This window comes from Aegilops tauschii, chromosome 2 (genome assembly GCF_002575655.3).
Source record: "Aegilops tauschii subsp. strangulata cultivar AL8/78 chromosome 2, Aet v6.0, whole genome shotgun sequence".
In the NCBI taxonomy this organism is placed as follows: Eukaryota; Viridiplantae; Streptophyta; class Magnoliopsida; order Poales; family Poaceae; genus Aegilops; species Aegilops tauschii.
Genome location: NC_053036.3, coordinates 18,137,051 through 18,152,465, shown reverse-complemented (window position 1 = coordinate 18,152,465; position 15,415 = coordinate 18,137,051). Strand labels below are relative to the sequence as shown.

General features: G+C 53.7%; 1 protein-coding gene across 1 annotated transcript; it reads left to right on the top strand.

Moving 5' to 3' along the window:
* The first annotated feature begins 473 nt into the window (after positions 1-473).
* Positions 474-1,719, top strand: LOC109780975 (uncharacterized). The gene is made up of 2 exons (XM_020339554.2): positions 474-721; positions 829-1,719. Exons 1-2 carry the CDS (start codon positions 474-476, stop codon positions 1,460-1,462), a joined length of 882 nt encoding a protein of 293 aa, XP_020195143.1. The 3' UTR covers positions 1,463-1,719.
* Positions 1,720-15,415: the final 13,696 nt, after the last annotated feature.

Genomic DNA, 15,415 nt, shown 5'->3' with positions numbered 1-15,415 from the left:
TAGGAACGGAGGGAGTATGATTGCCCGTGCATGCATTTGCATCGTGAACCCTTGGAGTAGTAGTCAAATTCAGCTAAACGACGCGCCGTGCAACGCGGCAACGTGCATGCATGCATGCATCATCGGTCGATCCAACTCACTCCAAGTGGGAGTATGACCGTGTTGATATAGTATGAAATAAAATGGCGCGTGCGTCAACGAATCGATTATGTTTTTGTTAATGGAGTAATAATAATTAACGGTTGGCATGTGCATTCGTCGACCCTCGGTCGCTAGCCGCTACCTATAGCTGGCAACCGGCAGCTACTGACCTAAATATCCAGATTAAGTAGTATGGAGTGCCCAAACTATGCTCAGATCTCATGTATAAAATGTGACCTTCCCCCGCCTGCTTAGATCCACCCCAGCTAGCTTCAGAGAAACAAACGCGCTCACACGGAGGGAGAAAGCAGCCCAGTCGCAGAGGAGAGGACATGGCAGCACTAGTCACTCCGGCGGCCCGGGTGTCCGAACTGATGGCGCAGGGACGCAAGTCTGCCGCCGCCCTCGAGGCCCTGCTCCAGGTCCAGGACGACCACGCCGGGATACGGGAGCTCGCCGCCGAGATCCTAAGCTGCTGCGACCGCGCCCTCGCCGCCCTCCACGGCAAACCTGCAGGCCGGAAGAAGCGCAAGTTGGGGCCCCAGAGCGCAGCCACTGAGACAACCCGGCACAAAAGAAGGTACATCAAGCTAACTGCGAAGCACTAGTGCTACATGACTGACGTTGTATGTACACAGTACACGTCGAGCAACGACCAACGAGCCAACCACCATTGTGTTTTTTCAGGACGCGCACGACTAGCGGAGAGACGGCAGCGGCGACGAGGGTGGAGAGGAAGCAGAACTGGGACGACGGCTTCGTGTGGACCAAGTACGGGCAGAAGGACATCCGGGGCAGCAACCACCCGAGGCACTACTTCAGGTGCGCCTACACACTCGACGCCGGCGGCTGCCCGGCCAGGAGGCAGGTCCAGCGGTCAGAGGAGCACGACCCTCCCCTCTACGTCCTCACCTACTTCGCCGACCACACCTGCTGCCACGGTGCCGAGGCGGCGTTCGCCGCCTTGGACGACGTCAAGATCCTCGACTTTGGGTGCGTGGGCAGCCGCTCGCCACGGCCTGACGACGGTGACGCTCGAAAAACCTCACTCTCGGAGGAGCTCCCAGCCGAGGTGGCCAAAGTCGAGTCAACGCCGTTGCCAGACATGCGGCCGGCGGGGAAAGTGGCGGAGCTGAGCTCCTCCACCGACGAAATCCATTGTTCCTCCTCCTGGGAGTCGGCGGCTGTCTGCTCTGACTGGGATTTCTTTGGCAACTGCTCCTTTGATTACGTTGGCGAGTTCTTCGATGTCGAAGACATTTTTGTACCGATAGCATGTTTCACTTGTGCCAACGCTCTCCTTCCGTCGGTGAAGCACTGATTCGATGGCCGAAAAGCTGTCAGTAAAGCCTCAGCCTACTAAGCATGGACAAATATGCGGCTAGCAAACATTTTGCTGGCAGTTTGTACGTACCTATGCCGGCATTTTCTTGTTAGTGTTCTTGGGTAAGAGCATCTCTGCAGACCCTGTAAAAGTCGGATCCGGAAAATGCGTTTACAGTTCGCTGCAGATCAGATCTGCGGGTCGAATTCGTGCGCTGCAGATCAGACCACATATGTGAAATTGTAAAATTAGAAAAAAAAACATTCGCGGAAGAAACTTGCAACGACATTCATCATACATAGTTGATCATCATACTACATCATAGATAGTTGTTCATCATACTACATTATAGTATTACATATGGGGGGGTGATTTGGGGGCCGTGCAGCGTACCCTAGCTTAGGCTACCAAAATCGATGGGTGCGGCGGCGACGACGCGGCGGAGGAGCCGGAGGACCTCAGTCCTCGTTGGAGTCGAGGTCGATCCAGACCTTGGCCTACTCGGCCTTCATGAAGCGCAGGTCCACCTCCTTGGACGTGTGCGCCTGCGACACCGTGACGCCCTGCTCGAGGAAGATCTCCTCGATCTCGAGCTCGCGGCGGCGGCGCGCTTCGACCTCCTCCTACTCCCTCGCCAAGCGCTCCATGATGGCTCGCTCGAGGTGGTCCTCCTGCCCCGGGGGGAGGTAGTCTTCGGGGCCGATGACCCCTCGACGCGGCGGGTCCGCGTCGGCCTCGAGCTTTACGGCAAGCGGCCCCGAGCTCCTCCGGCTCTCTCTTGACCAGAGTGAGCCGCGAGCTCGAGGCGCCCGCGGGGGAGCTCCCCGCGGTAGAGGAGGCGCGACGGTGGATGGCGAGCTCGCGCTCATACTCGTCGAGCTCGCGGCGTTCGAACGGCGGCGGCGGTCGGCTGCGATAGTTGAGCCACTTCCGCGCCCCGCGCTTGCGCGCGGCGTCAGAGATGCGGCCGCGGGGGTGCTCCGCGTCATCCCCACCACTTCTGTAGCCGTCCATGGGTCGGGAAGGGTCTCTAGGGATTTTTTTAGGCTCGCCGGTGGCAAGAAATTGGGGTGGAGGGGGAGGGGAATCGGAGCGGAGCGGCGGCGGAGGCGGATAGGGTTTGACCCGTATCCGAGCGGTGAAACCAAATAAATAGCGGTGGAGAGGGTCTTTTCCCAGGCCACGGTATACTCTTTACAGGCCGAGCCCGGGACACGGAGTCTGTTCTAGCAAGAAAAACGGACCGAACCCGTATACTCGCCCGAATTATACGGGTTCGGACCGTTTACGGGGTCTGCTAGAGATGATCTAAGGTCATCACCGCATCAAGCAGGTGCAATTCTGTTATCCATTGATGGAGCCGGGAATTAAGCTAATCTAGAATCCTTGTAGCCTGCACGTGTATGAGGAAAAGACATCCTTGTCCAAACCTAAAATCACACAAAGTCAGAGTGTAGATCACCAGACACCAGTGGCGCCACCACTAGCCAGAGCTATTTTTTTCGCAAATACGTAAAACTTGTGTATCATTTTATTGATAGAAGGAGTAGAATTAGTATAGAGGGATACAACACATGACACAAATGCAGCCAGACGTGAATATGTTACCCGGAGCAGAGTGACAAAAAATGCTCAGCTCGAACAGAGGATACATCACAGCTAAATCTACCATACACAAGGCAAAAGCGGCGATGCCAAACCAACAAGAATCCCACCATCACCCGAGTCAAAACTAGGGACACCGGCACCACCACTGGCTGGAGCCCTGTTCATGCACATTAGCTTCTCTGTTGCTACTCAGGCTAGACGTACCGAGCGGGCTTTTCGGCCCGCTCGTGGCCCGTTCGGTCTTGGCCTGCTCGGTCCTGGCTCGTTATAGAAATTGGACGGTCCTGTCTGCCAAATTGGGCCCGAAAAAATGTCGGTCCGGTCCGGTATTTAACCGGGCCGACCGAGCGGACCGAGAAACCACAGCGACAGTCGCCGCCGTTCCTCGTCGTCGCGGCCACCGGCAGCCCTCGGGTGAACCACCGTGTCTCCAAGCTTGCCCTTCCCTTCCATTCTCACCTCCGCGTGTCGTACTAGCATCTTGCCGCCGCTCGCCGTCGCTGTCGTGTGTGCACCGCAGCCGCTCTCGAGTTCTCGACCATGGCATCGACCCCAACCGTTGCACCAATTCCTGCCATGGCAGCGCTGTTCGCCATGGAGACAAGTGCCATGGCAGCCACTTCAGCAGAGCAAGCACGCACGTAGGCCACCAATCGGATCGTGGGAGAACGCTCTGCCGTGATTTTTGGATCGTGGGAGAAATGCTCGGCCGTGATTTTTGGATCGTGGGAGTAATGCTCCATCAGATTAGGCAAGTACAGTATTGTTTTGGAAGGCTATAAATTTAGCGGCGGCTTCCTATAATCACGCGTCATCGATCTCAGGCTGCCGTTCCTTTTATTGAGCCTACAGAAAATAGAAAGTACGAGAGAAAATGGGTTTCATCCAAAAATCATGGCGTCATTTGACGACCTTCTCCACGTTAGATTTGATCCGCTAATCAAGGCAAGGCCCGTACAGAGAAAATCACGGGCTCATACACGCGCAACATTACTTGCATGCAACAGAAAAACTGCTAAGAAATACATCGTGTGCTGGTTCATGGCTACATCAAAAATCAATCAAACAACAGCCGCGCCGCCCAGCGCACTTCCACTGCACGTCGCCCACCTCGCCGCAGTACCCTTGCACGCCGCCCACCTCGCCGCTGCACCCATAGACGTCGCTGCCGGTGGTTATTGGCCGGTCCGCTCGGTCCGGCCCGGGCTTCGCCGCCGCCGGTCCGGTCCCTAGAAACAGGACCGCCAGGTTGGTCGGTCCGGTCCGGTCCGGACCGCCGGCGGCCGGTCCAAACGCTGGCTCGTTCAGGGACCAGACCGGCTCGTACCGTGTCCACCCTGAGTTGCTACCATTGACGTCATCGCACCTAGACATATTAGCATATCTCATGGATTCTAGCTAGAGTTAGGGGAGAAGTGTGGGCGACATATTCACCGCACGTGTTCCCACAAACTTGGTTGTCTGCGATTAGTTAGCCCTAGAATACCCGCATACCGGAGAGCCTCTCGAATCATACTAGGCTATTTACCGAAAAAGGCTTTCGCCCTGCTTTATATATAAAGCAATGACCCTTATACAACCAAACCACACAACACAGCATCCAAACACACACAGAGCAAGATACAAAGGTGCCGGAGATCAGCTAAGCCAACTCGAAGCGGACAAGGGATGTACAACAAGCATCACTACGAAGATGACGTAGCCCTCCACCGAGAACAAGCCACCGTGAAGAACATAGCTGACCGCCGACGAACCGCGAGCTCCAAGGTAGTGCCTTCAGGAAGGGCACGACAACGGAGCGCCGACACCACCCGATCGAAAGATCAAGATTTTCATCCGGAGCAACACGGAGAATCAGGAGAGACCGCGACGGAGCCTACAGGAAGGGGACGACGCCCGCGGATGCCGCCACCGTAGGTCTGACCGTGGTCAGACAAGGATTTCACCCCGGTATACCTCTCCATCTCCGATCACCACGGGTCGCCGAGCCTGAGCCACCCCGCCGCCCACGCGACCAAGGTCACCAGTCCGCACCCGAGCTGCGAGCTCCGCTCACGAACACCGCAGAGCCGCCGCCCTGCCACCCGACACCCCCCACGACCGCCCAAAGGAACGAATCACCACCACCAGCAGACCCCCACCATCGTTGGAGCCGCCAGCACCTCGAGATGGAGCCGGAGGCAACCAGGCCAGGGAGAAGAGGAGGGGGCGGAATAGTGCGAGACCTCGACCGGCACACCCCCGCGCCGGTGACGGGTGGGCAGACCACCCATCCCTCCAGCCAGCCTCCTCACGTTGCCCCCTGCAACACCCCACCACGGCCTCCAGATCAGATCAGCGAGGAGCACGTCGAACACCCGGCTGACGATGAGGACGCGCAGACGGTCAGATCCGTCCTGGAGACGACCACAGGAGGTGCCACGCCGGGCCTTGCACATCGGCCACCGGCAGCCGCGCGAGCCGCAGCAGATGCACCGCGACCCGCCGGCGAGATGGCCCGCGCCGTCCAAGGCCGCCAAGCTGCGGATCTGGCCGAGCCAGGCCCAGCCGCCGCCCCAGCCCAGGACGCGCGCACGCCCGCGAAGCCCACGACGCCGCCGCCACGTGCTCGCGACCAAACAATGTCCAAACAATGTCTTTATACTAGGCTATTTTGAACGCCCATTTCTCCACGGACGCGTCCGAACAATGTCTTTATACATGCCCACGGAAATCTTATGTATCGATGCATGCACTGTTCACCATCCGTTTGTCTCCAAATTTCGATACAAATGCATTTGTTTGGTGGGAAAGAAAAGAGAGGAAAAAAAGTTGTCGAGGTGTTGCGGGCTGTCCGGATACGTCCGGGCAACCTAATTTCCACCTCAATATGAGCTGAGTTTAGGGTTTGCGAACAACGTGAACATTCGGGGACGATTTTGGGTCCTCCTTTGAAGAGTTTCCTTTTCTCTGTTTGTACTGTTCGGGTACCAGTCGGAAACTAACCAAAGGCAAAGCCATATCCAGACCACTCCCATGCCCACCAGATCCGCCCACGGTATTAGCAGAATCAGATGTTTTTGTATTGCCAACAGGCTGCCAACTGGGGTTTAATTAGCCTAGTGGGGCTTTGATAAACTCCTATTTCTGGATGATGGATGTACAAGCTTAACAATTAATACTACAACTAGCTATACTTTCTTCGGGTGTACGCCTGCCATATATAGATCTTTTTGCCGCCTCTTCTGGAGTCCTCCTTCGGCCGGTACATATATTTTTTTTTAAAACGGAAGCAAAAGCTTTGCCTCGTCTCATTAATAAAGTAGAAAAGAGTTGCCCAGTTAATAAACGGAAAATCGGGCGAAAACCGTCATAAACCGTTGAGCGGCACACATAATACCACACACCTCACATAGAGGGTCTCGTCAACATCACACACCGGTGTCATCGTCATCACTTCTCCCCAACAGGCCTCATCGCCCTCCCTAATCTCCGAGAAAGCGACTCCGACTTCTCCGAAGACAAATGTCAACCCAACCCACACCGTAGAACTGTGTGAAACACAAGAAACCCCGCGCCAAACTCAGCCACCCGCGCCAAGGACAACACAGCTCCGACTCTGAAAGATGGCTCCGAAGGAGAACTATGCAAGGCTGGCGCCGCGGAAGACCACCGAACAGACCACCTGCTGCCTGTCATCGTCACCACTGGGCCCCGCCGCCGCAGCTCCGACTTCACCGCAACAAAACAACCCGAGGTAGTCCCACGAACACGCTGGAGAAGAGCCGACTACCGCAACCAATGCCGCGTCTCCGACATCGCACACGCCTGTCATTGTTGCCACAAAAGCCTCGACGCCAACACCACCAACTTTCATCGGTCCGGCTTGATGATGCCTAGCTCCAAAGACGAAGCCCCCGAGAGGGGATACGATGCTAGAGCACCATCATCGTCCGATCCCATGGATCTAGGGTTGCCCCCGAAGCTGCGAAGATTGGAGCTGAGAATGTCTCGACGATGCCGACAAGAAAGAAACGGCGCTTGAAAGCGTCGCCATCTACGGCTCCGGACACGCCGGAGACAAGCTTTCGCCCGGGTCAGCTTCTCGAGCCCCTCACATCATGCATCAGCAAGCCCTCCATCGAGCCCTCCTTCGCGACCTCCTAGCAGCAGATCCGCGACGCCTCTGAGCCGCGCCGCCTAGGTCCTTCACGCACCCGCGACGAGCGCCACACCAGCCGCGCCCCTCGCAGCCAAACCGCCGCTCGCGGCATGCTTCACCTCTCCCGGCAGCCGCCGAAAGCCCCTGTCCGCCCTCGCCGCATGAGCGCATCCTTCCCACCCGAGCTGCAGACAAATCTGGGCAGCTAGGTCCCTTGCGCATCCATGCCGCTCCCTTGCCGAACCACCGCAGCGCCGCTCGAGCCGAAGCATCACCTCACGCCGCCGTGCGAGCCCGCGCGCGTCAGATCCGCGCTTGTCCGCCCCTCCCGCACGCGCGCGACTTGCGTCTGAGCACCGTGCCGCCTCGCCACCTCGACGTGCCGCCCCGCCACCTGCGAAGCCCCGCCCCGCCGCTGCCTCGCTGCGCCGCCCCGGACGCCAAGGCGCCCGAGCTCCTTCGAAGCGGCCGGCCCACGCGGCGCCACTCCAAGCAGGAGGAGGAGAGGGCCTCGCCGCCGCCAAGCCGCGCGGGCTTTGCCCGGCGACGCCTGCCGGCAGCGGCGAGGGGAGAAGGGGCGGCTGGATGTAGCGCTGGCGGCGGCTAGGTTGCGCTCCTGGCCGCTCGCGGGGGCGACTCGGCCAGTACATTAACTAACAAAATTCGCCTGCACTTTGTAGTTTTGTAGTGCTGTAGCGTAAGTACTACTCTGATTGCCCGTGCATGCATCCAGTGTGAACCCTGCATCTCAATCGGGTTGGTTCCCCTAAGACTATGGCTAGTCAAAATTAGCTAAACGACGCACCGTGCAACATTATGCAAGCATCATTGGTCAGTCCATCCAACTCCAAGAGGGTGAGTGTAAGACCGTGTTGTGTATGAAATAAAACGGCACGTGCGTCAACTGACGATTTGGTTAACAATGGCCGTGGCATGTGCATTCGTGGACTCTCCGTAGCTGCTTCCTCCAGCTAGCACTTTACATATCTATCCAGGTCAAGATGATGATGCCTGCATGGACCCAATCTATGCTTGGATTGGATCTCTTGTAAAAATAGGCATCACCTTTCCGTCCGAATCTTCCCCTGCCCAGCTTGAAACAGAAAACAATTCGATTGCAGAGGGCATTTTTTGATATATAATGCACAGGACATGGCGGGACTAGTTGGCGCAGCCATTTCTGTGGCGCAGCTGTCCGAGCTGATGCTGCAGGGCCGCAAATCCGCTGTCTTTTCAGATTTTGTTCATTGAAAATGAAGCATCAAAAGAATACAAACACAATAAACACATACCCGGTCTTTGCATAGTTTGAATGTAGAGAGCCAACACCAACATATCCGCACAAAAAACACGCCGGCAAATAGCAAAGCTATATAAGATCAAAACTATCTGTAGTTGAGAGAAAAAAACACAAAGCAATCAGATCTATGATCCTCAAACTACATCAATGATCATATCGACACCAATTATCTCATGACATCACACAGACGATAAGGTTCTTCAACAGCAACGTTTTCAGAAAGGGAGCGAGCGCAAGAATCTGGGTGCCCCGTCCACTGCCGCTGGCCATAGTGAGGCCGGGGTTGGCCCGGAGATGGCTGCCGCTTCTAGCAGGGGTACTGCCTCTAGAGGCCCTCCATAGGAGAGGGTTCTGAGAGGCCGCCCCTCGACGCGTCTCCACCCCACACTAAGAACCAGGGTGCGATCAGTGGGGTTAGTCCTGGGACTCCCAGTCTGGAGCCCCATGCCGTCGACTCCCCCCCCCCCCCCCCCCCCCCCCCCCCGAGTGCACACGGGGGCGTCGCGGCCGTCCGGCTAAGCAAACCCCACCCCCCCTTCGTCCCTTGATCAACGGGAGGGATAGTTCGGCCCCACCTGAGGGGCCTAGGTCCAACCCCGTTTTTCCAACATGAAACTCCTATGTTGGAATATTCGGGGCTTCAGCCATCTTGGCCGAAGGCGTCAGCTCATCGAGTATTTGAGGCAGGAAGATGTGGACATTGTTGGCCTCAAAGAAACGACCCGCCAGGACTTCTCCATCCAAGAACTCCAGAGCCTCTCCCGGCACCAGTTCGCCTGGCAGTGGTTGCCCTCGGTCGGGCAATCTGGCGGCATTTTGCTGGGGGTCAGGGAGGACTCCTTCTCGATCGAAGACATGGATCGGGGGGAGTTGTTACTGAGTATGGCTATCACTGTCCGACGTGTGAACCTCAGTTGGGAGGTGATCATCATCTATGGCCCGGCTGATCACGGGCTGTCAGCGGCCTTCCTGGCTGAACTTACAAATAAGGTGGAGTGATGCTCTACCCTGTTGGTACTAGCCGGGGACTTCAACCTTATTAGTTTAGCCTCGGACAAGAGCTCCCCGAATGTGGACTGCCTCCGCATGCGTCTATTCAACGAGTGCATCGTGGACCTGGCCTTGTGCGAGATTGCATGGGTGGGGGCTACGTTCACATGGACGAATAAGCAAGTCGGCCCTATCAATAGTGTGCTTGATAGGGTCCTAGTCTTGGCTTAGTGGGAACTAATGTTCCCTCTGTGCTCGCTCAGGGCGGTTACCAGGGTCGGCTCAGACCACTCCCCTTTGCTTTTCACTTGGGGGAGGAGGCTCCGCCTCAGCCACATCGTTTCCACTTCGAGGCATCGTGGTTGCTGCAGCCTGTCTTTGTTAACATGGTCAAGGACCGATGGCTTCAGGACGCAGCCTCCCCTCCCCGTGCCTTTAGTGTCGTTGATGTTTGGCACCACTATGCCAAAATGGCTAGGCAATCCAAGCGGGGCTGGGGGGCCAACCTTGGCGCGGAGCTTAGGGCTAGGAAAGGGCCCCCGTTAGGCCAGATTAGTGTGCTAGACGGGCTGGCTGACGGCCCCGGCTTACCCCCGATGATTGGATCCGGTGGTACTCCCTAGAGGCCTCGCTCATGGAGATATATAAGGGGGGAGCTCTTTTGGAAACGCCGCGGGGGCCAGAATTGGCTTCTCAATGCGAATACCGCATACTTCCAGGCTCTCGTCAATGGCCGTAGGAGGAAATGTAAAATTCCTCGTCTCTGGGAGGGGGATAACCTCCTGGAACACCCGGACGAGATTAGCTCCCATATATACTCTTTATACAATGAGCTCTTCACGACAGAGCCCCGAGGCAAGGGGGTCTCCCTTGCCGAGGGTTTCTGGCCTTTGGTGGACCGGGTCTCTGATAGTGAGAATGAAGAGTTGCTTCTTCCATTCTCGCTAGAAGAGGTGGGGCGCGCGATCTCGTCCATGAAGGTTGGATCTGCCCCGGGTCGGGATGGCCTTCCAGTGGCTTTCTTATAGAAGTTCTGGAATGTCATACATCCGGTAGTCATGCCCCTGTTCCATGAATTTATATTGGGTCACTAGATATGTCAACCATAAATTATGCTGTCATATCCCTTATCCCCAAAGTAGTTGGGGCTACGAATATCAGACCCTTTAGGCCAATTACGGTGATCAACGTGCTTGAGCGAATCTTTGTGAAGGTTTGTGCGACCCTCCTGGCACCGGTAGCGGAATGGATTACCCATCACCTCCGGTCCTCCTTTCTGAAGGGTCGGCGGATCCATGAGGGGATCCTGCCCCTGCATGAAATCGTCCATGAGGTGGCATCGAGGGGCCATAAGGGCGTATTTCTTAAGTTAGACTTCCAAAAAGCCTACGATCGGCTGGACTGGTCCTTCTTGCGCTTGGTATTGCAGCGGAGAGGGTTTGATGAAAGATGGTGCTCGTGGATCATGCAGTTGGTTCGTACTGGGAACACGGCCATTTAATATCAATGGGGAGGTTGGACCCTACTTTCGGTCCTCGAGAGGAGTGCAGTAGGGAGACCCCATCTCCCCTCTTCTCTTCAAACTTGCGGTTGATGCCCTTGCTAGCATTCTAAACAAGGCTAGACTGGCTGGCCACCTGAAAGGGGTGGTTAGTCACTTGATCCCTGGTGGCGGTGTCACTCATCTGCAATACGTGGGCGACACCATGATTATGGTCGAGGGATCAGACTTGGACATCGTTAATCTTAAGTTCCTACAACTCTACTTTGAGGCCATGTCGGGACCTAAGATGAACTTTGACAAGAGCGAGGTAGTGGTCCTCGGTTATTTAGTGGAGGAACAATAGAGGATTGCGGATAGCCTGAACTGTAGACTGGCAACCTTCCCCATTGCATATCTGGGGATGCCGATGTGAGACTCCAGGATCTTGTTGTCAGAGTATGATCCGCTCGTAGGACGAGTAGCATCCCGAGCGGAGCCGTGGTGTGGACGGTTCACTTCCAAAGGAAGAAAAACCATCCTCATTGGTTCTAACCTTGCCAGCTGTCGGTGTCAAAATCGGCGGATCTCGGGTAGGGGGTCCCGAACTGTGCGTCTAAGGCAGATGGTAACAGTGTTGGGGAACGTAGCAGAAATTCAAAATTTTCTACGCATCACCAAGATCAATCTATGGAGTAATCTAGCAACGAGGGGAAGGGGAGTGCATCTACATACCCTTGTAGATCGCGAGCGGAAGCGTTCAAGAGAACGGGGTTGATGGAGTCGTACTCGTCGTGATCCAAATCACCGATGATCCTAGCGCCGAACGGACGGCACCTCCGCGTTCAAGACACATACGGAGCAGTGACGTCTCCTCCTTCTTGATCCAGCAAGGGGGAAGGAGAGGTTGATGGAGATCCAGCAGCACGACGGCGTGGTGGTGGAAGTAGCGGGATCCCGGTAGGGCTTCGCCAAGCACTAACGGGAGGGAGAGGTGTCACGGGAGGGAGAGGGAGGCGCCAGGGGCTAGGTATTGCTGCCCTCCCTTTCCCCCACTAGGGCCAAGGGAGAGGGGGGGGGGCGCAGCCTTGGCCCTTCCTCCAAGGTAGGGTGCGGCCAGGGAGGAGTCCTTCCCCCCCAAGGCACCTCGGAGGTGCCTTCCCCCTTTAGGACTCTCCCTTTTCCTTATCTCTTGGCGCATGGGCCTCTTGGGGCTGGTGCCCTTGGCCCATATAGGCCAAGGCGCACCCCCTACAGCCCATGTGGCCCCCCGGGGCTGGTGGACCCCCGGACCCCTTTCGGCACTCCCGGTACAATACCGATAAAGTGCGAAACTTTTCCGGCGACCAAAATAAGACTTCCCATATATAAATCTTTACCTCCGGAACTCCTCGTGACGTCCGGGATCTCATCCGGGGCTCCGAACAACCTTCGGGTTACCGCATACTAATATCTCTATAACCCTAGCGTCACCGAACCTTAAGTGTGTAGACCCTACGGGTTCGGGAGACATGCAGACATGACCGAGATGACTCTTCGGCCAATAACCAACAGCGGGATCTGGATACCCATGTTGGCTCCCACATGCTCCTCAATGATCTCATCGGATGAACCATGATGTCGAGGATTCAATCAATCCCGTATACAATTCCCTTTGTCTATCGGCATGTTACTTGCCCGAGATTCGATCGTCGGTATCCTATACCTTGTTCAATCTCGTTACCGGCAAGTCTCTTTACTCGTTCCGTAACTCACATCATCCCGTGATCAACTCCTTGGTCACATTGTGCACATTATGATGATGTCCTACCGAGTGGGCCCAGAGATACCTCTCCGTTTACACGGAGTGACAAATCCCAGTCTCGATTCGTGCCAACCCAATAGACACTTTCAGAGATACCCGTAGTGCACCTTTATAGCCACCCAGTTACGTTGTGACGTTTGGTACACCCAAAGCATTCCTACGGTATCCGGGAGTTGCACAATCTCATGGTCTAAAGAACTGATACTTGACATTAGAAAAGCTCTGAGCAAATGAACTACACGATCTTGTGCTAGGCTTAGGATTGGGTCTTGTCCATCACATCATTCTCCTAATGATGTGATCCCGTTATCAACGACATCCAATGTCCATGGTCAGGAAACCGTAACCATCTATTGATCAACGAGCTAGTCAACTAGAGGCTTACTAGGGACATGGTGTTGTCTATGTATCCACACATGTATCTGAGTTTCCTATCAATACAATTCTAGCATGGATAATAAACGATTATCATGAACAAGGAAATATAATAATAACCTATTTATTATTGCCTCTAGGGCATATTTCCAACAGTCTCCCACTTGCACTAGAGTCAATAATCTAGTCCACATCACCATGTGATTAACACTCATAGGTCACATCACCATGTGACCAACATCTAAAGAGTTCACTAGAATCAACAATCTAGTTCACATCACTATGTGATTAACACTCAATGAGTTCTGGTTTGATCATGTTATGCTTGTGAGAGAGGTTATTTAGTCAATGGGTCTGAACCTTTCAGATCCGTGTGTGCTTTACGAATATCTATGTCATCTTGTGGATGCTACCACGCGCTATTTGGAGCCATTTCAAATAGTTGCTCTACTATACGAATCCGGTTTACTACTCAGAGTCATCCGGATTAGTGTCAAAGTTCGCATCGACGTAACTCTTTACGACGAACTCCTTTTCACCTCCATAATCGAGAAAATTCCTTAGTCCACTAGGTACTAAGGATAAGTTCGACCGCTGTCATGTGATCCATTCCCGGATCACTATTGTACCCTCTTGACCAACTCATGGCAAGGCACACTTCATGTGCGGTACACATCATAGCATACTGTAGAGCCTACGTCTAAAGCATAGGGGACGACCTTCGTCCTTTCTCTCTCTTCTGCTGTGGTCAGGTCTTGAGTCTTACTCAATACTCACACCTTGTAACACAGCCAAGAACTCCTTCTTTGCTGATCTATTTTGAACTATTTCAAAATCATGTCAAGGTGTGTGTTCTTTGAAAGTATCATCAGGCGTCTTGATCTATCTCTATAGATCTTGATGCCCAATATGAAAGCAGCTTTATCCAGATCTTCCTTTGAAAAACTCCTTTCAAACAACCCTTTATGCTTTCCAGAAATTTTACATCATTTCGGATCAACAATATGTCATTCACATATACTTATCAGAAATGTTGTAGTGCTCCCACTCACTTTATTGTAAATACAAGTTTCTAACAAACTTTGTATAAACCCAAAAACTTTGATCACTCCATCAAAGCGTATATTCTGACTCCGAGATGCTTGCTCTAATCCATGGAAGGATCGCTGGAGCTAGCATACCTTTTAGCATCCTTAGGATCGACAAAACCTTTCTGATTGTATCACATACAACCTTTCCTTACGAAAACTGGTAAGGAAACTTGTTTTTGACATCCATTTGCCAGATTTCATAAATGCAGCTAATGCTAACATGATTCCGACGGACTTAAGCATCGCTACGGATGAGAAAAATCTCATCGTAGTCAACTCCTTGAACTTGTGGAAATACTCTTAGCCACAAGTCGAGCTTCATAGACGGTAACATTACCGTCCACGTCCGTCTTCTTCTTAAAGATCCATTTATCTCGGATTTCATGGCTTCTAACCATTTGTTGGAATATGGGCCCACCATCGCTTCTCCATAGCTCATAGGTTCATCGTTGTCCAACAACATGACTTCCAAGACAGGATTACGCATTACTCTGAAGTAGTACGCATCCTCGTCGTCCTACGAGGTTTGGTAGTGACTTGATCCGAAGTTTCATGATCACTATCATAAGCTTCCACTTCAATTGGTGTAGGTGCCACAGGAACAACTTCCTGTGCCCTGCTACACACTAGTTGAAGTGACGGTTCAATAACCTTATCAAGTCTCCACCATCCTCCCACTCAATTCTTTCGAGAGAAACTTTTCCTCGAGAAAGAACCCGTTTCTAGAAGTAATTACTTTTGCTTCCAGATCTGAAATAGGAGGTATACCCAACTGTTTTGGGTATTCTATGAAGACGCATTTATCCGCTTTGGGTTCGAGCTTATCAGCCTGAAACTTTTTCACATAAGCATCGCAGCCCCAAACTTTTAAGAAACGACAACTTAGGTTTCTCTAAACGGTGTCGTCTCAACGGAATTGCGTGGTGCCTCTTTTAAAGTGAATGCGGTTGTCTCTAATGCCTAACCCATAAACGATAGTGGTAATTCGATAAGAAACATCATGGTATGCACCATATCCAATAGGGTGCAGCTATGATGTCCGGACACACCATCACACTATGGTGTTCCAGGCGGTATTAATTGTGAAACACTTTCCACAATGTCTCAATTGTGTGCCAAACTCGTAACTCAGATACTCATCTCTATGATCATATCACAGAC